At 40.9% G+C, this 15,837-nt stretch overlaps 1 protein-coding gene across 8 annotated transcripts in view; it reads left to right on the forward strand.

The window, feature by feature from the left end:
* Positions 1 to 15,837, forward strand: part of fstl5 (follistatin-like 5) — a 568,620-nt gene that overhangs the window by 180,503 nt on the left and 372,280 nt on the right. For all 8 annotated transcript variants that reach the window (XM_059645031.1, XM_059645027.1, XM_059645034.1 and 5 more), the window contains one exon: positions 10,619 to 10,646. In XM_059645031.1, the coding sequence (XP_059501014.1) occupies positions 10,619 to 10,646 (28 nt within the window). The remainder of the gene's footprint in view (positions 1 to 10,618; positions 10,647 to 15,837) is intronic.

Raw genomic sequence — 15,837 nt, forward strand, 5'->3', positions numbered from 1 at the left:
CATGAATAAAGTAGATTTTTGCAAAAAAATAATCTGCTCTGATTTGAGAAGAAGGTAGAATTAAATCAGGTAAGTCTAATAGGATGAACAGGAAGGACCACATTAAAGAATATGGTGAGATTGGTGGTCTGAGTTGTATTTATTTCAATGCAATGAGTATATCAGGTAAGGCAGATCAGCTTATGGAACTGTGATGTTGCAAACATTACCAAAAACTTGGTTGAAAGAAAGGCAGGACTGGCAGCTCAACATTTTAGAATTTCAATGTTTCAGGTGTGCTACTGAGGGATATAAATAGCGTGGGTGATTTCCATTACTAATTAAGGAGAATGTTACAGATGCACTAAGAGAGGACATCTTGGAGGGCTCATCTAGTGAGTCTATATGCAGAGAACACTGGAACAAGAAAGGTGCAATCACTGGATGGAGTTACATTATGTAATTTTGATTACAACTGCTTAAGTTTCAAGATGGCTATGAAGAAGGATAAGTCAGGACCTTACAGCAAGTTACTAAATTTAGGGGAGAGCAAATTGCATCAGTATTAGGCAGGAGCTAGGGAGTGTTCATTGGGAGGATCTGTTATCAGGCAAATCCACATTTAACATACGGGAATTGTTTAAAGACTTGCTGATGAGGGTTCAGGACCGTCATGTTCCAGTAAGGATAGCAAGGTAGGGGTCCCCTGAATAACAAGGAAGGTTGTGAATCCTGTCAAAAGGGGAAAATGAAGCATATATAAGGTTTAGGTGGCTAAAATTGGACAGGGTCAGTCTAAAGAAAACTTGGAAGAACTGAAGCAGGGAATTTGAGAGTAAATAGGGTAAAATGATCTTGATAAGTAAGGTTAAAGGCATTCTATACTTACATTTAAAAATAAGTGGCTAACTAGGGAGAAGATAGAATCACTCATGAATAAAGGAGGGATCTTGTGCTGGGAGGCAGAGGATATGGATGAAATTTTAAATGAATATTTTAAGTCTGTATTCACCCAGGAGCAGAATATGGAGGATAGTGGGATCTGTGGTGGAGCATGCTAATATGCTAGGGCATTAAGAGATCAGTAAAGAAGTGATGTTGGGTGCCGAGAAGAGCATTAAGGTGGATAAGTCAGCAGGGCCTGATGGCATCTACCTCAGGTTTTTCGGGGAGGCACGAGAGGAGATTGCTGGAGCCTTGGCCAAAACCTTTGTATCCTCATTAGCCACTGGAGAAATTCCAGAGGACTGATGAGTAGCCAATGTTGTTCCTCTGTTCAAGAAGGGAAATAAGGAAACTATAGACCGGTGGCTGGGAGGCTATTGGAAAGAATTCTTAGGGATAGGATTTACGCACATTTGGAAGAGCATGGCCTAATTAGGGACAATCAGTGTGGCTTTGTGCAGGGCAGGTCATACCTTACTGACTGTATTGAATTTTTCGAGGAGACGACAATGGTGATCGATGAGGTAGAGCACTGGATGTCATTTACTTGGATTTTAGTAAAGCTGTCAACAAGGTCTCTCATGTTAGGCTTAACCAGAAGATTAAGATGCACGGGATCCATGGTGACTTGACTGTGTGGATTCAGAATTGGCTTGCCCATAGAAGACAGAGAGTCATGGTGGAAGAGTGGCTTACAGGCTGGAGGCTCATGAACAGTGGTTCCTGTGCTGTACAGATATGTTCTATGTTCTATGTCTGTCGCTCCCTTCTTAAATAGTGTGGTAACATTTGCCTCCTTCCAATCTGGAGGAATAATTCCAGAATCTATAGAATTTTGGAGATAATCACCAATGCACTAACACTCTTCATAGCTATCTCCTTCAAAACTCCGGGATGTAGAGTATCAGGCCATGGAGATTTATCAATTTTTAGCCTCATTAATTTCACTAATAGAATCTTCTTACTAATACTAATTTTCTTCAATTTCTCAGTCTCCCCAGCTATTTGGATCTCCATTTATAGGTGATTTCTTGTATCTTCCCCAGTGAAAACTGATTCAAAGTAATCATTTAATATCTGTGTCATTTCTATACTTGCCATTATACATTGCCCTGAATCAGCTTGCATTCGTTGAAGCCAAACATTTCCTTTTAATGTGTTTATAGAAAGTTTTACCGTCTGTTTTTATGTTTTTTTTGCTAGGCTACATTCACATTCTATACTCGCCTTAAAAATTTCTCATTCCCAATTTTCGGCATTCTAAAACCCTCCCAGCCAGATTCTGGCAAATTTATAAGCATTGTATTTTAGTCTTATCCAATCTTGAACTTTTTTTGTTAGACACAGTTAACTAATCATTTTGAGTTTTTCAACCGTAAAGGAATGTATCATTGCTTAAGTCATGCAATAGTTCTTTAAAGTATATCCATTATCCATGTTCAGTCATGCCTTTTAATGTATCTTCCCAGTCTGTCTCAGCCAATTTATACTTCATACCTTCATAATTCCCTTTGTTTGAATTTAGTATCCAATCTTCAGATTGAACTAGCTCATGTTCAAAGATAATCTAAAATTCTATCATAGTGTGGTTACATTCTATCATACTGTGATCATTTCATAGAATCCCTATAGTATGGAAGCAGGCCTTCAGCCCATCGAGTCCATACTGACCTCCGAAGAGCATCCCACTCATACACAATCCATCTGTGTAACCCTGCATTTCCCATGGCTAATCCACCTAGCACATCCCTTGACACTATGGGCAAGTTAGCATGGCCAATACACCTAAATTACACTGTTTTGGACTGTGGGAGAAAGTCAGAGCACCCAGAGGAATCCCAGGTAGATGCAGGGAAAATGTGCAAACTTCGTACAGATTCCCAAGGGTGGAATCAAATCCAGGTCCTTGGCGCTGTGAGACAGCAGCACTAACAACTGAGCTACCATGTTGCCATTTGTTGTCCATCCTTAATTCCCCTTGTAAACGAAATAGTGAGCTGTCTTCTTCAATCACTGTACTTTATCTGGTATTGATAAACGAATAGTGCAGTTATAATGGGGAACTTGCAGGGGTGTAATTTTACTTTGCTATGTTCTCTTCTGAATGGCTCCTAATCAACACTTCTCTAAACTATTAATTTGGTTTCACATCCCACTTTCCTTCATTCTGTTTTACAAATATGTCATAATCTGCAGTGTTTAATTTGCAGTGCAATCCCAATTTTATTGCAGTTTTATCCCTGATCCCTCCCAGCACATGGTGGCTTTCAGCTCTTTTGTTTTCTTATGAACACAGTTAACATTTATACTCCGTCTGCCAACCCGTGGGTGGGATGGCATGCAGGGTGCGGTGCTGCTGTGAGAAGAGAGTTGCCAACCATTCATTTGGCTAGCAGCTTGCAGAAGTCAGACTTAAGCAGGGACAGATGTCCCACCCTAACTAATTAAAGACTCAAATAGCCTTAAGCAGGCAGCAGAGTGAACTGACCATGTATATTTATCTCAATTTTACTATCTTTTATCCGCTGTTTTACAATTGCTATTTGCATTCTTAGAAAGCATCTTTAAAGTTTTAGCTTATCCCTGATGTAATCCTATGCGCTAAAACACTGTTGCTATTGTTAAGATAACAAAATGTGGAGCGGAGCTGGATGAACACAGCAGGCCAAGCAGCATTTCAGGAGCACAAAAGCTGACGTTTTGGACCTAGGCCCTTCATCAGAAAGCTGCAGTAAATCTGGTCCATACAGTCAATGCTGGAGGAACACAGCAGCTCAGATAGCATCAGAGGAGCAGGGTCTGGATCCTTCATTAGGACTCCTAATCTTCAGGACACACTGTAAATCTACACTAGTCCCACAGACTTGAATGTTATGACAGTTTCAGTTCAACATTCAATTTACCAGTCACTGACCCCAGCCTGCTGTAAGTGGATTATTTGCTGCAAATTTCTACATATACACTTCTTCCAAGTATTATATTGAGGAGAAAGGATTAGGTGAGAGACCAGGAACATTATCTCTGCCTCAATAACGCAGATGTACTTGTCCTGAGTGAATCATACCCTGTGGTTTGATATCTCAGTTTACACACTGTGCTCTTGAAACTACCTCCAGTGGTTCCTCTCTCCTTGTGAAAGAAGAAACAAATTTAAAAAATCAAAAACATCGACCTGAAAAAAAGCATGATTTGCAAGGGATGATAAACAAGTGAATGCAAACATGGAATAGAATAAAGAAGCAAAGAAGTGGTAGTGTCGTGAAAAACAGGACTGTACAAAGAGAGAAAACAAAATTGGATTAGAATTCTGAACATTCAATTATACTGTATTTTCAAATTCATGACAACCTTTTGGTTCTCAAAGAAAACATGAATATTAAATTGTAATTACAATTACTTGCTGAGGTTTGAATTTTTGATGACATTTGTTATTTGCACCAAATGCAGAATGGGACTTTAGCACCCAGTGAAGTTCAAGAGTTTAGGAGAATTATATCATGTACAAGCACAATTTAAAATAAGATTCAGGAATATCTGCCACATGTGAGTATTTCATCATTGTCTTGCTCACCATCAAGAGGTTTTGACCAATTGTATCTTCAGAACAACTTCTTATTCTCTGCATTATTTAGAAAAAAGCAAACACCCCACATTTTAATGTAAGAGGATGAACAGAATAAAGATGTAAGCTTAGTCTAGTATCAGAGGAAATAAGAATATTAGCAATATTAGCTAATGCGGCCTCATTTGGAATATTGCGTGCAGTTCTGGTATTGCAAGTACATATCTAAAAACTTCTTAAATATTATGAGGGTTTCTATTTTTACCACATCTATAGGCAGTGAGTTCCAGTTTCCTACCACCCTCTGAATGAAAAAGCTTTTCCTCATATCTTCTTTTAATCTAAGCCCCTGATCATTAATCCCTCCATGGAGGGGAAAAGTTCCTTTCATATCCCTACACTCTGCTTCCAGGTTTGACAGGCCTAATTATATTTCGCATCTACACCTGGAGTGAATACCAAACAGTTTGAGTGCTCTCTACTGAGGACCCAATAAATTGTCTCAAAAATCGAAATCTGATCACAGTACTTGAGGGAAGAGTATTCCTACAGAGCGTTTTCATTCCTATTAATGTGACCAATTATATTACCAACCTTTCCAGGCCTGGCTTATTTTTTAAAATTTCATTTCCTTTTTTGCTCACTTTTGTTACCAATAATAAAGAAAATGTATGCTTCACTGAGAACAGAGAATATCATCTATATATTTTCCCTTTGTAATTGACGAATGATTGACTACTTCAACAGAAGTACTTTTCTTTTGCAAGCTGAAATCTTATTAATTAATTGGCTTCTGAAATTGTTTGACAAGCAGCTATAAAAAGACCAATTTTAAAGAGTGAACATTTCATACAATCTGAATAGAAGGGTACTGTTTAGCCCATTGTGCCTCTGTGCCGGACCTCAAATTTGTCCAGTTGCCTTGTTCATTCACCCTGCAAACCTTCCCTTTTTAAATTTCTATCAGTACTTATATTTGAAAATCAAATGATATTGTCTGAATACAGCAGGCTCAGAATAGAGAATTAAGGTGTCAGATCCTAGGGCATTCATTTGTCAATACAGATTTGCATCTGACTCCTGAGCCAAATTTGACAGTCTATCACACACAGTCCCAATCCATGTACATAACAATGGATAGTGAGGTTGATTTTTAGGACTCCAGTGATTTTTTTTCCCACCTCTGTTTCTGTGTGCCTATCATAAAGAAAGGGAATAACAGAGAGAGAAAAACAATGGGGAGATGATAACAGCAGGAGCCAGGTGATACAAATAGGGAGGTAAACAGGATGAATCGTTTTATCACGGAATACAATCACAGAATTACAGAAGTGTTATGGCACAGAAGGAGGCCATTTGGCTGATTGTGTCTGCACCGGCATCATTATTGAGCATCATTACCTTGTTTCAATCTCTTGTTTTTTTTGCCTATAACCTTGCCCACTATTTTCATCTAAATAATCATTCAATGCCCTCTTGGATGCCTCAGCTGAACTTGCTTCCACCACAGATCCAGGCAGTGTGTTCCATATCCCAATCACTCAGAGTGAAAATGTCTTGCCACATTTCATACATCATAATCCAACCCTCTATCAGATCTTCTCTTAGCCTCCTTCTCTTCAAGAGGAACAGTCCCAACTTCTTCAATCAATCCTCAAAACTGAAGTTTTCATGCCTAGAGTCATTCTTGTAAAGCACTTATGCACTCTGTCCCGTGTGTTCCCATCTCCCCATAATGTGGCACTCAGAACTGTCACTGTACTCCACCTGAGATCTAACAGTTATCTTATACAAATTCGACATTATTATATCGGTAATTGGATGTATGTGTGCTGCCCCTTTAAGAGAGCGGATGAGGTCATTCAAAGGTGGCTGTGAGGGGAGGCAGTCTAAAAATTGACTGTGGACCTGAGACACCTACAAATAAAGTATTCCTTATTCAGGTTTGCCCTCTGTCTGCCTCATGTTCTATGTATGGTTCTAGTGAGCCACAAACATAACTGGCAATGAGAATCGGATTGGCCCTTTAGGTGTGTGCGGATGCCAATCTTTTCTGTTGGGAGGAAGGGCATTGCTCGGACCTTGAAAATGACACAGCATTATGGAGGTAATGTTGAGGCAAGCAGTTGTGAGGGATTGGGGCTGCGGTCAACACCAGGGAAGAACAATACACACCAAGAAGTGAGCCAGTTATGGTAGACTTGAGGGTACTCGGGTTATAGTTGGCAGCTGAAGAGGGGAAGACTCACCTGAGAGCTTACCAAAGTTATCATGGAAGGCAGTTGCAACTGTCAACTTGCGGGTGATGCGAGGGAAAAACAGCCAGTGAGGGAGTGTTGACATGGTGACCATTCTCCAAAGGGTCTCAGGCTGTGAACAACTTCTAGTCTTGAGTGGTGGGAAAAGTTCCTGCCAGCAAGAAAATAAAAAGGCAGGCCAGTTTGGAGTGATGAGATAACTTATGAAGAGATAGAAAGGTTCTGTACACAAAATATCTTAATGCATACTTAAAGGCAAATAAAGTAGCTGTACTTTATGGTTTTGAAACATCTGAAAATGAACCTTCCAGCTCAGCGTGCAAACTCACATCCAAGTAGCTGTACACTTAATGGTACTGCTTTTCTTGAGCTCTGTTGGGAGCAAGACCTTATAAAAAGACATATCAAGAACTGTGCAAAGTGTTGGGGAATTATTTTGCACCAGAACTTCATTCCAACTTGGAAATATATTGTCTTTCCTTCACTGTCACTGGGTTGAAATCCTGGAATTTCCTCCCTAATGGCATTATGGGTCAACCCACAGTACGTGGACTGCAGAAATTCAAGAAGGAAGCTCACCATCACCTTCTCAAGGGCAACTAGGGACAGGCAATAAATACTGGCCAGCCAGCAATGCCCACATCCCACAAAAATGAATTTTAAAAATCACCATGGTAGTAGATTCGCTTCAATTATGACCAGAAGGACAGATAGCCACTTCAAGGTGCCCGAGGAAGTGGTCATGAAGTCTGTGCGTGTGGAAGCAATGATAGACTGATGAGATGAAATATTTGCCAAGTTCTGGATTCCAGAACAAGTCATGAGTGACAGTGGTCCACAGTGTGTGGCACAAGACTTTGAAGAGTATCTGTAAATTCCCAGAGTCAGGCATGTGAGATTGACTCCGTATCACTCTGCCACATGTAATGATCCAGTGCTCACTAGAGTCTTTAGTGTTCAACCGCCAGCTAAAAACCATATTTGATTTTCTGCGTTCGGAATAGACCAGAGAGGTGGTGGAGCAAAATCAAGAAGCACAAATGGTCAGAAGGGTGCAAAATACAAGGCCAAGGGTATTCCAAAGAGGAGAGAGCATGTTAGCTGGGAATGATATATCTGGGGAAAAATGGATCCCAGCAGTGGCTCAATCATGACCGTTATCATCTTCAGTGCAGCTAGAGATGAACTAGTCTGGAGGAGACATGCTGACCAGCTATTTGCTGCACCTCACCAATGGGAGACGTTCCTCAAATATCGAGCCAATCCACATGGGACCAGTGGTGTTCACTGAATCATGTGTCTCCAAGCTAGGGTTGGCCATTCCTAGGAAGTGCCAACAGCAATATCACAGGGCAGCAACAGCCAATCAAGGAAGGATGTATCTGCTGAACATTAGGAGCTTCCAAAGCCCAGGAGACTGCACTAGAGAAGGTTGCTGATATGAAGAGACTGTCTTCTAGAAATCTCCAGCCTCCTGAGAGACTGATTATGTCAACGTAGGCTTCAGAAGTGTTGTTTTATTTTCCATGTTTTTACTTGCAGCAATTCCTGACAGTGTACGTAATGTTAGCTACAATGCCTGTTTAATAGTTGTAATTGTTGGAGATATACATATTGTTAAGGGGAGTATCGAAATAAAGGGGGAGAGGAACAGTGTTACCTATGTCGTTGGATGTGTACTGCCCCTTTAAAAGAGCAGGTCAGGTAACCTAGAGTCAGGAGCTAGGAGAAGTAGTTTAAAACTAACTGTGGAGCTGAGAGGACTCATAGTAAAATATTCCCTGTTCAGTTTTACTCTTTAGAACATAGAACAGTACAGCACAGAACAGGCCCTTCAGCCCACAATGTTGTGCCGACCATTGATCCTCATGTATGCACCCTCAAATTTCTGTGACCATATACATGTCCAGCAGTCTCTTAAATGACCCCAATGACCTTGCTTCCACAACTGCTGCTGGCAACGCATTCCATGCTCTCACAACTCTCTGCGTAAAGAACCTGCCTCTGACATCCCCTCTATACTTTCCACCAACTAGCTTAAAACTATGACCCCTCGTGCTAGCCATTTCTGCCCTGGGAAATAGTCTCTGGCTATCAACTCTATCTATGCCTCTCATTATCTTGTATACCTCAATTAGGTTCCCTCTCCTCCTCCTTTTCTCCAATGAAAAGAGACCGAGCTCAGTCAACCTCTCTTCATAAGATAAGCCCTCCAGTCCAGGCAGCATCCTGGTAAACCTCGTCTGAACCCTCTCCAAAGCATCCACATCTTTCCTATAATAGGGCGCCCAGAACTGGACGCAGTATTCCAAGTGCGGTCTAACCAAAGTTTTATAGTTTGTCTACCTCGTGTTCAGTTGTGATCTAGTGAATTACAAGCATAATAAATATCATGTCCTTGTTCTTGTAGTCCACGCCACTATTAATAAAATGAAGATACTGTATGCCTTAGTTACTGCTCCTTTGACCTGTCTTGCCATTTTCAAGAAACTGTACACATATACATGGTGGTCCCTCTGCTCCTACACCCCCTTAGAATTCAACTCCCCTTTTCATATTTTCTTTCAACGTTCTTCTGAGCAAAATGCGTCACCTCACACTTTAGTAGCTTCCTGATTCTATTATTAAAATTGCATTCACTCGGATTTTTGATGTTATTGTTGGCCAATTTAAAGATGCGAAAGCCTTTAAGCTGTTTCTGTAAGGTTAATGCTACATCAGTAGCAAATAGTAATTTTCTCTCAAATAGTAACAAATCCCCAGTGTAGAGCGTACTCCAGAAAATTAATTGGCTCTAATCAGAAAAGTGGTTGCTAACAACAGATTTGAGCCAATGGCACCACTTGTGATGTTTGTCATTTTCGCAGTGGAAAAGAATGCACTCTTCTCCACCACCAGACTCCCACCTCAGGAATCATAAACGTTGGCACTTAAGTGATTTTATTGGATCTGCTTCTGTCACTGATGTTAGCATACTTGTTCAAACAAAGAACTAACTTGAAGACTGGAATGAATCACAGAGTGTTAAGATTTCTTATAGCAAAAAGCACCAACAACAAAACTTCCCATTTAAACCTACCATCAAAGTAGTTCTTTTCTAATTGGACAGATTAGAAAATTTTGCTGAGGCAACTCTCCTATAATAGTACAGTCCTTTTGACGAATACTTCTTAATATTAACTTTCATGTCGATCATGTGGGAATAGGATATGATTCAGTTTGCACAGTTCTTCCAAACGAAGGAGGAAAATTCACTGAGGGACACAGGAAATTGGGTTATTTTAGACCTTGGGGGTTTCAGGGAAATCTTTGTCTCAGCAATAATATCAGAAAAAAGTTACCAAACAATCAGGCACAGCTTTACAGTGCCAACAAAAACATTAAATATATGATTTTAAATTAAAAATTAAAACTGTTATCATTCTGGCCATGTGTTTCCTTGGTGCTTTCTGATTCTTTCTGAATCTTGTTTTTATAACTCAGTGTTTCATACTTTTTTTCTCACCAATTTTTTCAGTAATAATTTTTTTCTTCCTGATTGTTGAAAATTTGAAATCATGCATTTCCCAGATTTTCACCATCTGTGTTGGAAGAGGTAACAACTTTGAAATAAATGTCATTTCAAGTGTGACGAATAATTTTACTTCTAAAAAATATCAAATTAAAATATTGATTTCACTGTGTTGTCGGTACAAGCAGGTAAATCTTTAATGTTTATCATTGCAATGAAATAGGCGGGGGTGTTCATCAATGAATCTTGTGAGATTTAAATAGATTTTTCTAATGTTCAACAAAGGCAAATTCAGAACATGTAAGCTGTTTTACTTACTTGCACTCTTTTACTTGAAGCAATTTTTTTTTCTGTTTATTACAGCAAGATGGAAGTCCAGACAGGCTAAAAGGTGCGTTTTCAATTTATTCATAGATTTCTGTTTACATTTTCCTGATAAGAAAACTGAAATGTATGTATAGTTATCGTCTTTGCATCTGTCTGCTTTCTATACTTATGGAGTAGTTAATTTTAATTTATCATGAAATGTTGTGAATGGAATCTCATGAGATTATCTGCAAATTAATGGAAATGTTTTACATCAGGCAAACAATTTTCTCTGCTAGTTTGTCACTTTAAATGAAAGATATTGGCTGTAGACAATATGAAAGAATATGCTCATGTTCAGATTTCAGGTATTTCCACTTTAAATGCTACTTTAAATGGTTATTTAACTCATACACTGTCTTGTTTTCCTGAAATGCTGCTTTATGGTGAATGTAGCCGTTTTGTGGAGGGAATGGAGCCAAACAATTCCTAGCTAATTTATAGGTGCCACAATAAATCAGTTGGTTGATCTCTGGCTATTTAGGCTCAAAACATGGTTTAAATGTTCTGAATTGATTCACTGCCTTAGAAGTAGCTTCGTACCTGATGCGCATTGAAATGCTGAGGAAATGCGCATACCCACAAACTTGCACAAGAATTTAAAATTTCCAGTTGGCAGTTTTAGCCTGCCCAGATTGGTTTGTGATTCCAACAACAGTGAGCTCAGATGGCCGGAGCCATGGCTGTTTGCTTTATACTTACCATGGTTTTTGCACAAACTGACACAGTCTGGGCAGCACAGTAGCTCAGAGATTAGGACTGCTGCCTCACAGCACCAGGAGCCTGGCTTCAATTTCACTGTCAGGTGACTGCCTGTGTGGAGCTTGCACATTCTCCCCATGTCTGCGTGAGTTTCTGCCAGGTGCTCTGGTTTCCTCCCACAGTCCAAAAATATACATGTTAGGTAGATTAACCATGCTAAATTGCCCATTGCGTCCAAGGTTGTGTAAATTAGGTGGATTAGACATGGGAAATGCAGGTTTACAGGGAAAGGGTGGGTATGGGAGGGATGCTGTTCGGAGGGGCAGTGTACTTGTTGTGCCGAATGGCCTGTTTCCACACTGTAAGGATCGTTTTACACTGGGGTTACCAACTTTTTTTCTTTTGTTAGCTGCTCTTGATTAATTAAAAACTAAAACATAACTGAATATATTTCCCATTTTTTACATTTGAGCTACATATATAAATTGAAATGAAAATTGTCTAGTACCTTTATTTCACTGTGAAACTTGACAATGCAAGCTACCTACTGGTGCTGGTTATCTGTTGTATTTCATAGAATCATACAGTGCAGCAGTGGTTTATCCTCCCATTGAGCCTGCATTGACCCATGAGAAACAGATGACCCTCAACCTAATTCCATTTACCTGCATTTGGCCCATATCCTTGAATGTTATGATGTGCCAAGTGTTCACCCAGGTACTTTTCAAATGATATTAGGCAATCTGCCTCTACCACCCTCCCCTGCAGTGCATTCCTGACTACCACCATCGAGGTAAAAGAAATTGTCTTCCTATCCCTCCTAAATTTTCTCATTTACCTTGAATCTGTGTCTCCCCATGACTGGCTAAAGGGAACAGCTACTCATATCCACTATGTCCATGCCCCTCATAATCTTGTACACCTCAAACAGATTGTCTCTCAGCTTGTCTTACTCCAACTAAAGCAACCCAAGCTTATTCGACCTTGCCCATAACTTAAATTTTTCATCACACCAGCATCCCTGGTGAATCTTGTGTGCACCCCAATTATTGCAATCACATTCTTCCTGTAATGTAGCTATCTGAACTGCACACAGTACTCTTAGCTGTGGTTTCACTGAAGTTCTATACAATTCCATCATGACTCACATGTCTCAACTGATAGAGGTTTCATATCCCTTTTCGCCACCCTACTAACATGCCTTCTGCCTTCCGAGATCGATAGACAAACATGCCAATGTCCCTTGGACCCACAGAACTTCCTAGTATCTTTCCATTCATTGAATATTTCATGGTCAAATTGCTGCTACCTCACACTTTTCAGGATTGAATTCCATTGCCATTTATCTAGCCATTTGACCTTTTAATATCTCCTTGTTGTCCAAGACACTCAACCTTACTGTTAACATCTGAACAATATTTGTATCATCCACATACTTACTAATTCAACCCCCAGTACAGTCATCTACGTCATTTATATAAATGATGAATAATAGAGGAACCAGCACAGACCCCTGTAATATGCACTGGACACAGGCTTCCAACTATATAAACTATATCAACTGCAATCCCCTCATCTACATGCCTGAGCATCTTCTCAGGAAATGCAATCAAATTTGCATGACCTCTCTCTGACAAAGCCATGCTGACTATACTTGATCAAACTTTGCCTCTCCAAGTGGAAACACATGCTGTCCTTCAGAATTTTCTGCAGTAGTTTGCCCACTGAAACTCAACGAGAGTACAATTATGATCGAGCCAATTAGATGCTTGTTGATCAGACGGGTTTGAAATTTGGATTTAATGAAGTTCATATCATAAAATTTACAAAGATAGGGAAAACCAAATCATGAACTAGCCAGTAAATCGTTGGCTCTACTCCCTCCACAAAATAGGCTGCATTCATCATAAGACAACACAGTGTGAAGCTGGATGAACACAGCAGGCCAAGCAGCATCGGAGGACCGGAAAGTTGACGTTTCAGGTCGAGACCCTTCTTCAGAAATGGGGGAGGGGAAGGGGATTCTGAAATAAATAGGGAGACAGGGGGAGGTGGATAGAAGATGGATAAAGGAGAAGATAGAGTAAGAGGAGACAGACAGATCAAAGAGGCAGGGTTAGAGCCAGTGAAGGTGAATGTAGGTGGGGAGTTAGGGAGGGGATAGGTCAGTGCAGGGAGGATGGACAGGTCAAGGAGGCGGGATGATGGTGGGGGTGGGGCTTGAGATGGGAGGAATGATTAGGGAGGTGGGGACCAGCTGGTCTGGTTTTGGGATGTGGATGGGGGAGGGGAGATTTTGAAGCTTGTGAAGTCCACATTGATACCCTTGGGCTGCAGGGTTCCCAAGCGAAATATGAGATGCTGTTCCTGCACTTTCGGGTGGCATCATTGTGGCAATGCAGGAGGCCCAGGATGGACGTGTCATCCAAGGAGTGGGGGGGTGGAGTTGTCCATGAGACTCTAGAAAATTTGTGGCACGTTGCTTTGATTTCAACTGACTCAGTTTTTAAAATGACAATCTCCATTTCCAAAACAATACAATCAAGGTTATAGAGCTTGCTAATTTGTTCAGAAATGTCACTTACATCCACTGTCATGAAAGTACTGTAAAAATTGTGCAGGCCTTCAGCTGCATTAATTCTGTTGCTAAAGTCTTGGCCAAGTGTGGTCAAGAAATCATTGTGCCTGTTAATGTCCAAGATCCCGACCGTAATTTCATTTTCTAATAGCATTTCCAGTATCTAGACCTCCTGTGTCAGAAGGTTAAGTTTTAGCATGAAAGCTCTCACTGCACTAATCGTGTCAGAAATTGTCTTCTGTTTCACTTGCAATTTACGTTTAGGGCATTCAATGCGTCTGACATCTTTGTTTCTTGACTCCATGAAAGCTATGTTTTCTGACAAAGGTGAAAGAAATCAATGCAGTATTTCAGCTAAAGATTTCCATATTTGGGTGACAGTTAATCTGGAAAAGGCTTGAAACTTTGGTGTTTGGTATTTGCAGGAACCAAAGGAACACAAGAACAGGAGTAAGCCATTCAACTTTTTGAGCCTGCCATTTGATACTACCATGCCTGTTTGGATACTTCAATGCCTTTTTTCCACACTATCCTGTTAAGCTTTCTTTTTTATTCATTTATGGGATGAGGGTGTCACTGGCTAGGTGAGTATTTATTGCCCATGCCTAAATGCCCAGAGGGCAGTTAAGAGTCAGTTACATTGCAGTGGGTTTGGAGTCACATGTATATTGGACCAGCAAAGGATGGCCCTTTCCTAAAGGGCATTTGTGAGCCAGACAATCTTTTCTGACACTGGATTGGCAGTGGATTTATAATAAAAACCAAAACAATTTCAGATGCTATAAATCAGAAACAAAAATAGAATCTGCTGGAAAAGCTCAGCAGGTCTGGTAGCATCTTTGGAGAAAAATCGAACTTAACACTTCGGGTCCAGCGACCCTTCCTCAGAGCTGATGGTGGCTACAAAAATGTTGGGTTATATACAGGACTTCAGGCTCGGGGAGCGGGTAGGGAATAAATGATAGGTGGGAATAGAGCCTCAAGAGAGAGGAGAACAGTTGAACAGACAAAAGTGGATGATGATCTTGCTAGGAGGGTGAATGGCTGTTAATAGGGTCTGTTAGCAACTAACAATTGGTGTGTATAATAGCAGTCTAGGAGTTTAGGAAAGGACACAGAAGAGCTCAAGTCTGTCGTTGCTGGAGTCGATATTGAGACCCTGAGGGGCAACACCGACTCAATATCAATAATGAACCCCAAGTGGAAAATGAGGTGCTGTTCTTCCAGCTTGCATTGAACTTCACTGGAGCACTGGCAGATGTAGGCCAAGGAATAAGGTGATGTGCTGAAGAGGCAGGCAACTGAAAGCTCAGAGTCTTTTTTTGCGGACGGAACGTAGGTATTCTGAGAAGGTGTCACTCAGTTTACACATTGTTTCCCCAATGTAGGCAAGGTTAACTTGTGTGAGGTGCAGATAAAACGACTGAGAAAGGAAGAAGTAAATGGACAGGTGTTACACTTTCTGTGGACCAAGGTATCCTGGGAGGGAACAGTCCCTGCAGAATGCTGATAAGGGAGGGGAGGGGAATATGTGTCTAGTGGTGCCATCTTGCTGGAGGTGGTGAGAATGCCGGCTAATGGGCGGCATGGTGGCTCAGTCGTTAGCGCTGCAGCCTCACAGCACCAGGGACCCAAGTTCGATTCCAGCCTCGGGCAACTGTCTGTGCAGAGTTTGCACATTCTTGCCATTTCTGTGTGGGTTTCCTCCGGGCGCTCCGTTTTCCTCCCACAATCCAAAGATGTGCGGGCTAGGTGGATTGGCCATGCTAAATTGCCTGTAGTGTTCAGGGGTGTGTGGGTTATAGGGGGATGGATCTGGGTAGGATGCTCCAAAGGGCGGTGTGGACTTGTTGGGCCAAAGGGCCTGTTTCCACACTGTAGGGAATCTAATCTAATAATCCCTGCATGCAGAAGTTCATAGGATGGTAGATACAGA

The sequence above is a fragment of the Stegostoma tigrinum genome, chromosome 1 (assembly GCF_030684315.1).
Source record: "Stegostoma tigrinum isolate sSteTig4 chromosome 1, sSteTig4.hap1, whole genome shotgun sequence".
Classification (NCBI taxonomy): domain Eukaryota; kingdom Metazoa; phylum Chordata; class Chondrichthyes; order Orectolobiformes; family Stegostomatidae; genus Stegostoma; species Stegostoma tigrinum.